At 44.0% G+C, this 15014-nt stretch overlaps 2 protein-coding genes across 2 annotated transcripts; one reads left to right on the forward strand and one right to left on the reverse strand.

The window, feature by feature from the left end:
- The first annotated feature begins 8884 nt into the window (after positions 1-8884).
- Positions 8885-10352, forward strand: V1508DRAFT_414606 (uncharacterized protein). The gene is made up of 7 exons (XM_066939949.1): positions 8885-9107; positions 9161-9474; positions 9524-9609; positions 9665-9778; positions 9848-9967; positions 10015-10119; positions 10182-10352. Exons 1-7 carry the CDS (start codon positions 9030-9032, stop codon positions 10235-10237), a joined length of 873 nt encoding a protein of 290 aa, XP_066796805.1. The 5' UTR covers positions 8885-9029; the 3' UTR covers positions 10238-10352.
- V1508DRAFT_65048 (component of IIS longevity pathway SMK-1-domain-containing protein) lies at positions 10301-14288 on the reverse strand. The gene is made up of 10 exons (XM_066942991.1): positions 13727-14288; positions 13518-13614; positions 13369-13450; positions 13106-13304; positions 12956-13052; positions 12828-12905; positions 11739-12773; positions 11519-11688; positions 11273-11463; positions 10301-11219 (listed from the first exon to the last, which is right to left on the reverse strand). The coding sequence occupies exons 1-10, from the start codon at positions 13832-13834 to the stop codon at positions 10595-10597; spliced, it is 2682 nt and encodes an 893-aa protein (XP_066796806.1). The 5' UTR covers positions 13835-14288; the 3' UTR covers positions 10301-10594.
- Between the last annotated feature and the right edge of the window lie 726 nt (positions 14289-15014).

A 15014-nucleotide genomic window follows, 5' to 3' on the forward strand; every position in this document is an offset into this window, starting at 1 on the left:
GCGAGGTAAATTCACGAAATCGCAAGTGGAGCCAAGTCTGCCTGAGCAAAGTCCAACTAGTTAAAGCCGAGCTGAAATGATCGCGACCCACCGCCAGTATCATTACCTAAAACCGCTACTTTGCGTCCAATAAGATTGCTTACTGTTGACTAAACATGACGTCGCTCCTGAATTGAGAGCAATAATTCATAGTTGGAAGAAGCAGTCCTTTGTATATGAAGGTCTTACTGTTGGTTGCGAAATATATTATATATCTGTATAGACTACCCGAATGTAGTCACTATCATCGGCACGCAGACGTGACGCATCACGACCTGTTTGCGTCATTGTGACCTTCTTGAAGACCCCGCAGATGATGATTCCAAGATACCGCGCAATGTTCGCAAATTGAACTTTAGAACTTACTTCTTTAGTAAGGAAGTGGCAGTATTAGACAAGTTTTAGCCGATGGACAATCAATCCTTTCCTCAATGTCCAGTCGGGTAACGTTCGGATAGCGCGCGACTTAGAAGATTCACAGAATGAATATACAGAATCACTGACCTCACAGGGAAATCTCGCTTAATATGCGCATGCGAGAGTCTGGTTGCTCGAAGATATCTGGAAAGCTGCCCAATAGTGACCCCATTTCTGTGTCCATATTCTTTGCATATGTGGTGTGCCACAGTGTACCAGGACACTTAATGACAGTCCCTATCGCACTTTTTATGTAAGGCGACAGCCAATCACATTGCGTGCACCTAGCCTTGACTCGTAAAGTAGGCTCAGGGTACTCTTTACTCATTTCCCGGCAGTGATCTAGTGAAACATGTCCTTTATGACAGTATGCGCTCAAAGATTTATTTACAGCTGCAGATTGCGGTCCTCTGAGTACGATGGTCGTGCTATGTATGAACCAGATAACTCTACCTTGGTTGGAGTGAGTATTATGTTCTTCAAGCTACTTTATTATTCCCAGCGCGGAAGTCCACTAGGGAGGAATACGAATACAATTTTCTCTAGTATTATTCGCAATATATATTCGAATGTGGAATACAAAAAATGCGAATGTAAACGTAGAATCCAATTGCGACCATTTTTTTTCGTATCCATGATTTGGATTGCTTGTTCTGTTATGTCATAATCATTGCATGAATATGTGGGATGCCTTCTTGTATTATATACATTTCAATTTTCTCGTTCCTGTAGCCGTCTCCGCTTGAAACGACTTTCAATGATCACTTTATCTTTAGACGGCGAACAAACACTATTCCTGACCGTACTGACTGTAGTGTTTGTTGATGTTCTCGTCATAGTGGGAGATACGATTAGAAGTCATATTAGATTTGATAACAAATGATGAGCTCACGCTTCCAAATGACCAAAAACGGAGACGCTTCCTTGAAATAAGTTATCCGAAATCGTTAGAAAGAAATGTTACCATTATCGTAAAATAAGGAAAAGCTGGTATAGGAAATAATTCCGGTGTCAACACCGCCAGAAGCGGAAGAGCATCAACCAAGTAGAACGAGTCCAAACCTGAACAGGAGAACGAAAGAGCAGCGCAACTACAGTTTCAGAGCGTCGTCGGAAGCATGAATAATCTACCCAAAAAATATCCAACCAGCGCCTCGAGCCATCGCCTGAAGCATTCGGCTTAGTCCTTTGGCGCCTTGGATGCATCTTTATTCCCTTAACCTAATGCTGTTCGTAGTCTCCTGCAGCGACTACTTCTCGACAAATCATTTTCTGCTTTATGTATGCCGGCTGTGCAGTGACCTGGAAATCGAGGGAGAAAAGCGGCCTCTCGTTCAAAACAGGATGGTGAACAATGTTTAGCGGCAAAGAAGCGGTCTGGCTCTCCAACGCCGTGCAGCGCTTATCCGAGGTAATGGACATGAGGAGACTGATATTTCGAGGAAAATGAAGGACCTATAAACTTGGGCAAGAGTCCATTATTCCGTGAAACAATCAATCACACGTAGAAGTCCTTCATTTACTCGTCAGACAATTCCGTAGCAGGTCGTCATTTTGAAACCGAAATTCTACTTTGGATCTGACAGCAAACGTGGTGTAACAAAGTCTGCCTCAACTTCGGAAGCAAATGGGATCAAATGGGTCAATGGGTCTCGGCAAATTAGCAGGCGTTGATTCAAGTTATTTTGAAACATCTGAAAGAAAAGTGGCACAACGTCGAATCAATGTCCCATATCTCTCAATTGACATCTCATTTGTCCTCTCAACTTTTCATCAATTATCGTTTCAGATTAGTACTGAGGACAAAGGAGTAAATGGTTTTTGAAGAGCAAGAACATAAGACTGATTTGGAAAGAAATGATTCCTAAGATGAGTTATCGTTACTTTCTCATACCACGGCATAATGTATTGAAATATGCAACTTGCAATTGGCCTGATATGCACAGTCCGTAGAATATCAAAGAAGCCCAAGCTCATGACATGGTCCAACGATCCATCCGGCTGGTTGCATGTATGAATACTCGTCGCTAATTTAATTTGAGCAACGACTGACCCTGAACTGACAGACCATTGATTGAGCGGTTGCTATGTGAAGGATATGTGTTTCATCAGTTACGCTTCACATAGTGTCGTCAGAGCCAGCCCAAATGACTTGTTCGTTGCCAACAACCACATGATTCATGATGAGGTGACGGCTTATCAACTTACTTATTGATCCGAGTGAGCAAATCTTAAAAACAAAAGCTTCTCCTGCCTTGGGGTTGCGTGATTACTCACAAAGGAATATTGTAGCGTATAATAAAGAAGTGCGGAAGGACAGGGCTGTAAGCAGACTGGCCGGTTTAGCGGATACGCAATGCGCCACTTTCCATTGGCGGACCATTTTGGCGAATAATGAAAATTAGGAAGATGGTTCAATATCTTTTGCCATACAAGCACTTTAGTATAAAATTACTGCAATGTGAGCATATTAGTCGAAAAGTAGCGTGAAAGATAACCAAGGATACGAAATAGAAATGAACATTTGGCGGAAGACATTCTACGTGTAACGCCACTATTTCTGCATGTTGTCCATCAACATCAGCATTTCTCATTGTTTCGCCCTTCATGGAATATCTTCGTAGCTTCCAGGATATCGCTTCTCGCATTGAACATCCTCTCAACGTAGACTTCGGAGGCAGGCATGGCTAACTGTGCTCTTGCCACCATGGCCGTTTGAGAATATTCATCCGCTGCTGTACCAGTCCCAATCAATTTGGATGCTTTGGGTCCGACGCAACAATCTGGGACTCTCAAAGTATCTAAATTCCTACAAAAAGGACTAGTTCAGAGACACGTGATCTTTGAAGTTTCCGAAGTTGCGGGTCAGATATTCAAAATTCTCTGGAGACGACCGTTCTGTCGTCGCGGAACGCTTGATGAAGTTCCAGTCGTATAGTATTGTGCGTAGCATGAGGCATCCGGCATCGTTATCGTCATCGTTGCACAATTCCTCCTGAATTAAGTCGGTATTGACACGAGTCCAGGTCAAAATGGGGTATAGTAAGTGTCTGACTCGTCCCCGGTGTATTGATATTTCCTCGTACCGTCTTTAACAGCTAGTGCCAATGTCTACTTCAGGGTTTCTTAGTTACCAGTAGTTTAGGATTTCTAGAATAATATTTTGGATAGCTGATCATCATATATTTGGGATATTAACTAGAAGGTCTGAGGGAGTTTCGGAATCTATTTCCAATTTCCCTTCGCGCACGTCTACATCCGATGAAAGCTTTGAAAACGGAGGTGTAAGAAGTAAATTTAGACAACTCGTATCACAGAAAATCGTGCATCCAGAGTGTAAGAATATCGCACGAGCCCGAGTTCCTTGCCCCACGGGTAACCGCGATTTTTCCGGGAGGACACCACCGACACGGTCGCGGAGATGGCCGAACATAATCTCAAGTATATTGTGATGAGTTCAAGACTCAAGAGCTCGGTAAACACATGGTACAGGCCGCGGCGATGAGAGAACATAGATACAATATATAATTGTTCAGAAAGTGGTCCAGAACACTCATACGAGTTTCGCAAAGAAATTCAGAATAGATCATCTCGATTCCTTTGCTGATCGGCGGATAGTGGATACGGATACGGATATTGAAATTCTGGCGGATATTCGTGCAACAGCCTCGGTGGGCACGTTATGCTTACTTGGAGCTACTGCTAACGTCGTATCTGTCAGGAATCCCGTAAACCAGGGACAAATTAAAGGCGTACTGGATGCCCGGGAGAGCTTCCACGTACTGATTCCTGGCTCACTTCTTGATCACTCGACTTAATGTGACACTGCTTGGAAGAGAGAGACATAATCTTTATGCTCTATCATTCTGTATATATAAGGAGATTCATGGAGAGTGAACCAACCATTCCTATACCACTTGGTATCAATCAATACGTAAACATAGTTAATCCACATGCAATTTACGAGCCACCACGACTTCACCTAACTTTGGCTCGTCGCGTCAACTGCGCTAACTTAGCTTGTTTATATTCATCGTCCTATCAGAAAATACACGATAGATCATGTCCTATGATGCATAGTTTACTCCTTGTTATGAACATGAGGCAGACGGTGACGTGATGAGAAGCCGTTTACCTTAACGGCCGGACTAGTTTTGCGTTACGTCTTGGATTGTAGTCCCAGACAGTCTTGGAACACGACACCGATCCCGATCTGGTGCAGCGAGTCCTTCTCAAAGATGCTGATGGTGCCGGTCCGGCATAAATCCATCAATGGCACAGTTCACCTTGCAGGAAGTTGTTCGGCGTTGTGCCGTCAGTATGTTTCGCGATATATCTAATAGCACCGTCTGGAGTTACTTTTAAATTTGCTGAAGACGAGAGTCCCTGGGCTCGCATAAGGTAGCCCAAGCAGCCAAGTTATATTTCCAGAGGTATTAGTTGATGATCCCCACAGCCATCCAATGCTTGAGATGGAAATTGGATTTGTCTAGGGCATGCATTTGCCAGTAAAAAGTCGGGCGACGTGGACACGCAGAACGAGTAGTACAACGGATTGTGCCTGTTCGTGTTCTCTCGGTGGGCACCATTCTATATGCGGCAATTAACGAAAAGCAGCATCTACGATGACAGCTTTCGTGAACTGTTCCAGAAGAGCTTGCATGAGACGGACAACGGCTACGGGCTCATTGCCGACTTGGGTTTCCGCTCTAACAATCCGTTGTAGAGTCGGACTCCATTGAAGTCTAGCTTCAGGCACTGACCGTAGGATGAGGGTTCTGCAGGAGTCCCTTGATTGGCTCAAGGTTCCGCTCCCCGCAGATGACAGCTAACCGGTAATATAATCGACGATTTTTCACGTCAGTTGCCATGAAAATCAGAGCAAGCGGATGGACGACCACAAACTGAATTAGATCAACTCTGATTCCCAAACATAATGAAAAAAAATCATGCCTACTAAATACACCATCTTAAATGGCATATAAACAGGATTTTTTTAAGGTAATGAGAACAATGGGATGTATTAGCTAGCAGTTGTGGCATCAACTTATAAAGAGTAGATTAAAAATAGCTAAGATGAAGTATGATTGCATCTACGAAGGATCAGCTTGACAAAATCTATCAATAAGCATGAATTGCCTCACTCCAAAAGCGAGAAGCTTCGTACTCATATATATCGCTGTCGCAGCATTCTCGCCGCGTCCGGCGTCATGACAGTTCCAAATCACCGTGGAGTCAATCTTCTTGCCGCACGTTGTTACTCGAGAATTTTCGTTAGACCAATCGAAATTCACTGAGGAAACAGGCAAAATATGCCTGGCATAATGCGTAATCACACACCGAGTTCTTTGGGCGACTGCCACGAACTACTGATTGCCAATCGCGTTTTCGTAATGAACTTTTTCCCACCGCAACAAGATGGCGACTGGTGTCTCTGCGCACATCTTCGACACGATCAAAACATTCTTATCAATCCTGTGAATTAGGCAGAATGTTTTGTAGACGAAGTTGTAGATAATTCGTGAACATCTTCCAGCCTTACAAATTCAGTTTGCTAAATATTCGTCGAATATTCGCATATAATCCCGTGTAACTTCGACTTAACTCGAATAATCTAGTTTGTAGCTGTTTAAGGTACAGCTCGGTTACCTACTTGCACGTGCAGGACAGCAGTTGACTTCTAGCAAATAATTAACTTCTCAATGGCTCAAGAAGGCGTGTCCAGCTTAAGTGTTTTCTCTACTGTTATCTAACTATCAGCTTTACTGACTCATTAAATTAAAATGGAGACCCGCGAAAACAGCAAGATTACCTGAGTGAGCGAGTCAGGGGCTAAATATGTATATATATGTATATCAAATGGGGATTCTCATTACAGCACCACGCCCAAGATATTTATTACGTATAACGTGGGTGATAAGAGAGCCGCACATACAAGCGAGCCGAGCACATTCTACGACCCTTCGAATGTCTAAGCCCAATTACGACACAATAACAAAGTCAATCAATTAAAACTAATCGGAACTATGTACAACAGACGTTTCTTTATTTCCATCGCAAGTCCCGGCGTTATGTCCGGGCTTACCGCACTTACTGCAGCGCCGTTGATCTGGCTCTGTTCTCTTCTACCGACCACCGCTCTCACACATTTCGCGCTCCAGCTGCTCAACTACGTCTTTGTGTGCGATCAGGTCTTGCCCGTCTTGTACTGTAAGGGATCCTCCAAGCCTGATACGTGTCCTTTTTACCCGCCGGCGCTTGCTTAATATTTCATTTGCCTTTTGAAGTGTGCGGACTTGTTCGCGTAGGAGCGTGACCAAGTGAGCTAATGATTGCGTCCCTTTTGCAAGCCGAACGGCGGCATTATAAATCGGTGTCGGTGAGCTATTTTGATGACTGGCAATGCGACCTTTGATGAATTCAGACTGTGACCAGCCTCTATCGGGTTGTGCGGCGTCTAAGAGAGCCAAGATTTGGCCGTGGGGGATGGAAGACGTGGAGGTGTTGGAGTCCGTATCCTGATATCCAATTTGGATAGGACAACTTCAGGGTCCATCGGTAATAAACCTAACCATCTGAATCCCACCTTGATATTCTTTTTGTTCATGCACGCGAAAAATGCGGCTCGAAATGCGACAAGAAATCCGACCTTAGCTTGGTTAACGTGACACTTGATGAGCTCCTCGATTTCGCGACCGTACGCCCTTTTCAGTGGACTGAAGCATCCAACGTCTAGCGGTTGAAGAAGGTGAGATGAGTGAGGAGGCATACAGATTGTGATAATATCCCTTTCCTTGCAGAACTGGTCGACATCCGCCGAACGGTGACTAGCATGGCCGTCAATCATTAACAATCGATATCCGCCTTCTCTGCGATGGTTGGTATGTTTACCAAAATGTCGAATCCATTCAAGGCCGGTCTCGTTGTTTGTCCAGCCATTATCTGTAGGGTTGATGACGCAATCTGGCGGAAGGTTGCTCTCCGAGTACCAGTGTGCGAGATGGTTGGCCCTTTGAACTACGATGAACGGGCGGGATAGACCACCCTTCCGCATTAACTCCCTGGATCACTGTGGCCCATTAGCGATTACCTGGCTGGACCGTTTTCGCTCGCCCAACTCGTTCTGCGCGTGTAACTATCATGGGCGACGAGATAATGCCAATCATATACCCGGTCTCGTCGAAGTTATAATTATCTGCGTCAGCGATCCCGTATTTGGCCTTCGTATTCCTAACAAGTTCAAACCACACCTCGATTTTCTTAGGATTTTCGCAGAGCGCTCTCTGGTAGTCGTATGCGCGATTAAAGTGTGTCTTAAGCATTGGTTGCCGTTTGACGAAGTTCATTGCCCAACGCTTGCCCACGGCTTTCGCGTCGCGCTCTGCGAGCAGCAGATTAGCCATATTTTCCACATCAGTGAGCCTGGGCGAAAACCCGCGCGAATCTAAGTCCAAGACGTCCTCCAGAATAGCCATGTCTTCCAGGTCCATATATTTTCGAGAATTGGGAATAACGTCGCGTCGTGACTGTCGCCCATTCATTCGATCGCGTAAGGTGGATTCCGGTACATTGTAGATCGTTGCAGCCTGTCGTATCCTTAGCTGAGCGTGTTTTTGGGTAGCTTCGAGGTTAATAAAAGTCTACGTTCTTTAGAAGCGGATTCCGAATTTTGTTGTGGAAAAATGTCTTGTCAAAGTTGATAGATATAAGTCGAGTAGAAATGTGCGCGGCTCGCTTATCACCCACGTAAACTTATTTATTTTTACTCCGTCCAATTATATTTATATTATCTGTATACTATCGCCATTACAATGGCAGTAATACTACGTTATGTAAGTTATCGTTACTAGTGTAGATATTATGCAAATGAAGTCATTCAAGCTTCACTTTTTCAACCAAACCAACGGCTTTATTTCTCGATTATTAGTAGTGTGAAGCTGTGGAGACCTAATTGAAGCTGAGCAAGTAATTGCAACGAATAACGAATATTCGCCGAATATATTATATTCGCTCAAATATTGGTCAGCGAATAATATTCGTTATTCGCAATTCGCCAATCGCCAGCAAATATGGCACGAATAATATTCGCAAAAACGAGTATTCGGAACAATCAACCAGAGGGGATAATCAGAGTTCTACATTCCGTCTTGCACTGACAACATCCAGAGTTGTATCCCAGTTTAGTAACGACATTGTACCCTGTTCTGGCAACAAGATTTTATTACATCAACAGAAGATACATAGCCCTTAAAAATGTAAATAACCTCACAGCTGCCACTGTAAATCGTTTGCACCAATTTTGAAAAAAGCAAAAATTGAGGGATATATAGCACCACGAAGATTCATGGTACGATGAGGGCACAACTAAATTATTATGAAACATAGGGTTTTAGGGGGTTTTAAAGGGTAAGGGTTTAATTGCCCAAAATAGTTAGTGTATATTGTTATTGAAGCTTAGTTTGTCCCCGCATAACACGTGCAGTTGCCGAGGGTAATTATTAAATAGAGTCCATCATAAATAACACGCTCTTCGCAGGACAATACAGATAGTGAAATACTGAAATACAATTACAATGACGGCCACTTATTCAACTTCCGTGTTCCAACCAGGGATTTTTAATAATATGGTTGTCTTCTGCACAGGTGGCGCTGTAAGCTAATATCTTGAATTAGATTTGTTGCTGGCCCGCTGAAAATGCCACAGGGTACAATCTGCCGCCGCCAAGTTGAAGCGCTCGTTATTCTTGGAGCAAATGCAGTGATTGTTGGTCGGAAAAAGGAAGTAACTGAGAAGGTAGCAGCAGAGATTCAGCAGCTGCGGAACGGTAGCAAAGTCATCGGCTTGAGCGTTGACGTGCGACATTACAAGGCATTGCAAGAGGCTGTTGCAAGATCTGTTGAGGAATTTGGGAAAATTGACTACGTTATATGTGGAGCAGCGGGAAATTTCTTGGCTGATTTTAGGCATCTTTCTAGCAACGCTTTTAAGTCAGTGGTAGACATCGATTTGCTGGGAAGGTATGCCGCGCTCTGGTCTATATCAGGCTGAATGCTCACAGTCATCTAGCTATAATACTGTGAAAGCTGCACAGGATCAGCTAATTCAAAATAAGGGAAGTGTTATTTTTGTATCAGCTACCTTACATTATTACGGTTGGTTAACTTTGGATTCACACCAATATCCCGGAACTAACAAGTCTTTCATTAGGGGTTCCGTTCCAGAGCCACGTTGGTGCAGCCAAGGCGGGGATTGACGCACTCAGCAATGCCTTGGCAGTTGAACTAGGTCCTTTTGGAGTTCGATTTAATTGCATCGCACCGGGTAAGATGTTTGCGGCTGTACCGATGTAATTCAGCGGATGTGTAGTGACTGTACTAACTATTGGTGCAGGTCCAATTGATGGCACGGAGGGAATATCACGTCTTCTCCCTAAAGGGATGAAAGAAAGAGCTAGAAAATCAGTTCCTCTCCAGAGATTTGGTACAATTGATGACGTAGCAAATGCAACTGGTATTTGACGTAATAAACCATAGCAGGCTCCTCTAATCATTAATTAGTCTTCCTCTTTTCGCCAGCGTCGTCCTTCATTACTGGTGCCACCATTGTCGTTGATGGAGCCGCTTGGCATACAGGACAACAGATTACACTTCCATATCCTGAATGTAAGCCAATGCAGCTTTTGATTGGTTACTGATATGCGCTCTATACTAAACAGTCAACCCAGCTATACTTGATAGTGACGAGTTAGGTTTCGCATCTACGAGTAAATCGAAACTTTGAAGCGAATAGTTGTAGGTATGCCGAAAACGAAATATGAGCAAAATGGAATTGCTATTATTATCCGTTCCAAGTAGTTGTGTATAATACATCAGAATATGAATTAGTTTTATCATCTGCGAAGAACACACGATAGAGATACATTAATCAGGAAATAAAATGAGGCCGTAGGTTGTACAAAACAGATGCAAGAATAATACAACGCCCTATCCCAACCTAATAAATACAACGTTTCCAAAGCAATACTAGTATCACCCAACCAAGATGTAGACCGAACAACGTACAACAATGACCTTGATTCCAATAATAATCACTAGACTAAAACAAAACGTAATATACAGCAGTTCGATACTCTGGTTTTTACTTAGAAGCTTCCTCCTTATCTTTAAATCGTTTCGATCCGAAACTAATTGAGATTTTTTTGTTCACACTGGACAAAAATCCTTTCTTCGTTGTAGCAGTGTTGCTTCCTTGAGCAGCAGTAGAAGAGGATGACGACTTGGGAGCAAAACCACCGGATTTGGTCTTCTTCGATGATAGCTTGACAAGCTCGTCGTCTTCTTCTTGTTGCGCCTCATCTCGCCGCCGTTTCTCACCTAGAGATTGAAGTGGCGTAAGAGAGATATGGTGCTCCGAGTCGGGTGAAATAGCATGTGCTGCTTGCCTCTTCACCCGTGATAACCATTTGACTGTCTCATTTACCGTTTCCAGACTCTCATGACTATGGACTGCTTCAGAAATTCCACCAGCAGAATCCATTGTCTTGTCGCTGACTGGAACAGACGGCAAACCAATTATGAGATCACCACCCGTGTCTGAAGCGTCGGAAGTGTCTCTAGTTTTGAGACCAGCTGGCTCAGGAATGTTTCCCGCACTAGTTTCAACGGGCTCTTCCAATAGCTGATCTTCTTCGTCATCCGACGTGTTGAAATATTCATCTTCATCAGACGCCAAATCACGAAGCCCGTTACCGCGACCCGGAATACTACATACAATGATGTGAGCATCGATGTACAACAATAAGAGAGTGCAACGTACCCAGTGGGCTTTGCGTCCGCAAAGACTATATCAGAGGTTGGCATCGAATCATCATGCAGCTGATCGTACCGCAATAACAACGAGCTAATGGTCTCGAAAAAAGTAAGCTTCTCTAATTGTTCGCGATATAATTCGACAACATGAGTAACTAATGTTTTCATATTGCGCTGATAGTCAGGCTTTGAACTCCCCTGTTACCGGACACTTAGTAAAACCCAAAGCACTGCGATATCTTCAACAACTTACTGCTCGGATGAACTCAAAAAATTCAAGGCATGCAGAATTTAACAAATTATTTCTGCTGCCAACTTCCACCAGAAGATCAACCACTGGCGCAAATAGTCTTTTCTTTATAAGAAATCTGTAATAAAACTCATCATTCGTGCCCAGACATTGTCTGAAGCATCGCAATGCCGCTAGATTCATGTTAATCAACGTCCCGCATTGAAATTTTTGATATACTAACCTAACCGCAGCGACTTATGCGAACTGCCAAACAACTGGCTGATATTTGCCAGAACATTTGACTCAACGAAAAACGACCGACTGCGGTAGCCGTGTAATCTAATAAAGGCACAAACTAGGTCGCAAAGGCAGCCATACAGTGCGGCCACCTGCAACGACATGTTCTTCAGTTTGTCAGACGATTGCAAATCTGCTAAGTTCTGAAACAAGCGTTGAACAGATTGACTGTAAAACGAGTCTAAGAAGATTTCGATTTCCGGATCATCCGGCCGCTGGCGGAGAAACATGTCCGCGGTCTTTCTCAGAGCCTCGAGTGGCTGACCAGATGTCGGGTCAAGTAGGATCTGGATTGCTTCTGACACTTGCGACGTGACGCCAAAATCGGACTCATTTAGTAACAAGTCAATGAGAGTATCGATGATTGAAGTATTCTCATTGGCCTTTTTCAAAACAACAGAACGGACAAATGAAGGGTCGTGGTCAATGATCGAAAGTATCAGCTCCGTACCAGCTATACGTACATTTGGAATGTCATCTCTAAGAGCGAAGTCTATCACATCAAACAACCCCTTCTTGACGAAACTTGTATATAAATATGATCGTTGTTGCGGTTGTAAATTTTTTGCGGTAAGGCAAAATTGGTGAATAAATCTTACTGCATCACGCTTCTTTTGAATAGTCTGCTGAGCCGCGTGCTCCTTCATTTCTGAATCCTCACGCTGTAAATCCTCTAGTCCCTGTGACGACGAAGGTGAACTCCTGAAAATTCCAAAGAGCTCAGATGTGAACTCTTCGTTATGCTGCAAAAAATTGAGAATATCGACCTGATAGAAATATATCATCGAACTCAGCATAGAGAATGTCGGATCATCTAGCAAGCGAGCCAACACAACATCTTTCAAGTACTGTAGCCTAAATGTGTATTTGATCTTATTTCGAATTGCATCATCGGGGATCGGAACTACCTCCTTAAACCGAGAACCGTCGGAAATGTAATCTCTGTGATTGGCTTTGTGCAGCGGAAACTCAGGATCATCTAATGGAAGTCGTCAGATCGTAAGCAGACAGGAACTACAAAGAGAGGACCCACATTCTAATATTCCCACTACGCCCACAATATACTCATCCAAGAGAATCTGTTCCAAAATCGTATTGTCATTCATGAGGACTGGATCAATTAGCAACAGGAAGGCAATCATGGAAGCACTTGATCTGTACTTATAAGTTTCATTATTCGACAAAGTGAATGCAGGTCGGGCAGACTCTCGAGGTCTTCGGCCATGCTCAGTAGCGGAATTAATTTGGCAATGTAATCCTAGTTCTATCAGCCCATAAATCATTGTCGTGTTTCACTCAGTTAATACTAACTAGATCCTGGACATCCCTTGTTATAGAATCACGACCATATTGGGTATGTGACGCTAACGTGAGACTGCGTTCGATATCAGGCAAGGCTCCAAGAGTTGGTTCCGGTGGAAGTGTAATTGAACCGTTCTGAATGTCATTCGCGTCCTCAGATTGATTATCGTCAAGGCCCAGATGCTTTTGGACTTCAGTTATAAAATCCCTACGTGGATTAGTGACGTTCCACAAGACTGAATGATATTAAACGGCCTTGAGAGCAACTATACCATATGGCAGCACACCCTTCGCCCTCCTGAAAGCTAAGGGCTAGATCAGTCTCGTCCGGATCTGTCCAGACAATTAACGTGTCTGCAATTCAATGTTTTATGTAAGAAACCATAGTCCAACAAGCTAGATGTTGCTGAATACTACGAACCTTGTTGTTTCTGATACTGGACCTCCTTGTAGATTTTCGCCTCCAAGAGTAACCGATCTATTTCTTCCTCGCTTTTGACAAGGATATACGCCTCCTCCTATTGTTAGTACACATATGTTAGCATTTAGATTCCTTTATATGACTTATTGCCAGCATACTATGTTGCAACTGTCGAGGCGTGGACACCAAAATAAGGGAGAAAAACGTACATTAACAACGTCGCCGATACAAAAGCCGGTACCTCTGTCATGCCAGTTCTCGTGTTGCAACTCGTAAACTTTGACCCGCCGAGGTGTGACCGGCACTTCGAATGCCATGCTGCCAGGATGGTGGTGGTTGGCGTTTGGCGACGGGACAAGTCAGATCGTCCAGACGGATGACAAGACGTTGGTAGAGTGCGCAAAAGCGAGATGCCAAGCGGGCAAGACCGTACTGGACAGAAGATGGCAGGCGACAATGCGCAAGTCACAGAATCGGTTCCAGTCGATCGGAGATTGCGCGTGTTGAAGAGGAGACGAGATTTCTATAGATTGTGATGTCGTTGTTGATGATGTTAATGGTGAAGCCTGAAGATGATGTCTGAAGATGAGGTTTAATAATGATGCCGATGATAGGTCTGGGGCGTTCAAGCATGCACGCACGCCGGCACTCGCACTGGCAGGCGATGGCAGCCATGCCTAAGCCGATTTACAGTTACGGTTACAGCGTAGACAATCTGTGGAGGTTGGGTTTCACTACGACTGTTGCGGTTAGGGCTGTGGATTGTGGCGATGCCGAACGGAACCACAGCCAGGGTGCAAGGTGGTCAGCGTTCGACTCAGGCACATCTGCGACTCGACAGTCTGATAATATTCACGCTCTGCCAGGAATAGTGTTGGCTCTATTTTCTGATCCGAGAGCAGAATGATTGCTCATGCTATGACCTCAAAGCTAGTCCCGCCATCAGCGGCATCCTGAGATGGAAAGACTGATTGAAGATTCAGGCCTACTCCAACGTCCCTTCCTATAGCACTCTGACTTCTCATTGGCCTCACGATTGTACTGTCATCGTTGTTAAGTAAAGGTGTTCGCAAAATGGCATACATGTAATCAATCTTAACAAAATTTACTGCAGAACAGTAATGAATGCAGGCGTTTAATCTCGTGGCACGTATCCAATGCTGACTGATGATACGATATGACAGACGTTGCGCTGCTGCAACATTTTGATGATTCGAATGTGTACTTCCAAAGACTGCCCCCACTCTCATTGATGCCAAAATGCTCTATGTAGTATAGACGCGCTTGATCAAGCCCACATGGTCAGCATTCTTCCAAACGGTGTCTGTCGTTACTAGCGACTGCGACGGTGTGTTTATAATAAGTTCTCCGTCAACTGCCGGGAACAATAATGAGAAGTCTTCCGTAGTGTTGGAACGTGAGATATGAGTAATCGATGAAAGATCTCGTATTGCACTCTGGCGCGAACGACTTGTTATCTCATACTCTGATATATAG

This window comes from Lipomyces doorenjongii (genome assembly GCF_038497915.1).
Source record: "Lipomyces doorenjongii strain NRRL Y-27504 unplaced genomic scaffold V1508scaffold_15, whole genome shotgun sequence".
Lineage (NCBI taxonomy): Eukaryota > Fungi > Ascomycota > Lipomycetes > Lipomycetales > Lipomycetaceae > Lipomyces > Lipomyces doorenjongii.

Bases quoted from the DNA above. Each gene is read 5' to 3' on its own strand.
- V1508DRAFT_414606 (XM_066939949.1), top strand. From the start codon at position 9,030: ATGACGGCCACTTATTCAACTTCCGTGTTCCAACCAGGGATTTTTAAT. The intron at 9,108-9,160 runs GTAAGCTAATAT...AAAATGCCACAG, and splicing joins TCTTCTGCACAGGTGGCGCT to GGTACAATCTGCCGCCGCCA. The intron at 9,968-10,014 runs GTATTTGACGTA...ATCATTAATTAG, and splicing joins TGACGTAGCAAATGCAACTG to TCTTCCTCTTTTCGCCAGCG.
- V1508DRAFT_65048 (XM_066942991.1), bottom strand. From the start codon at position 13,834: ATGGCATTCGAAGTGCCGGTCACACCTCGGCGGGTCAAAGTTTACGAG. The intron at 13,305-13,368 runs GTATAGTTGCTC...TAATCCACGTAG, and splicing joins GAAGGGTGTGCTGCCATATG to GGATTTTATAACTGAAGTCC. The intron at 12,774-12,827 runs GTGGGTCCTCTC...GACTTCCATTAG, and splicing joins CGTAGTGGGAATATTAGAAT to ATGATCCTGAGTTTCCGCTG.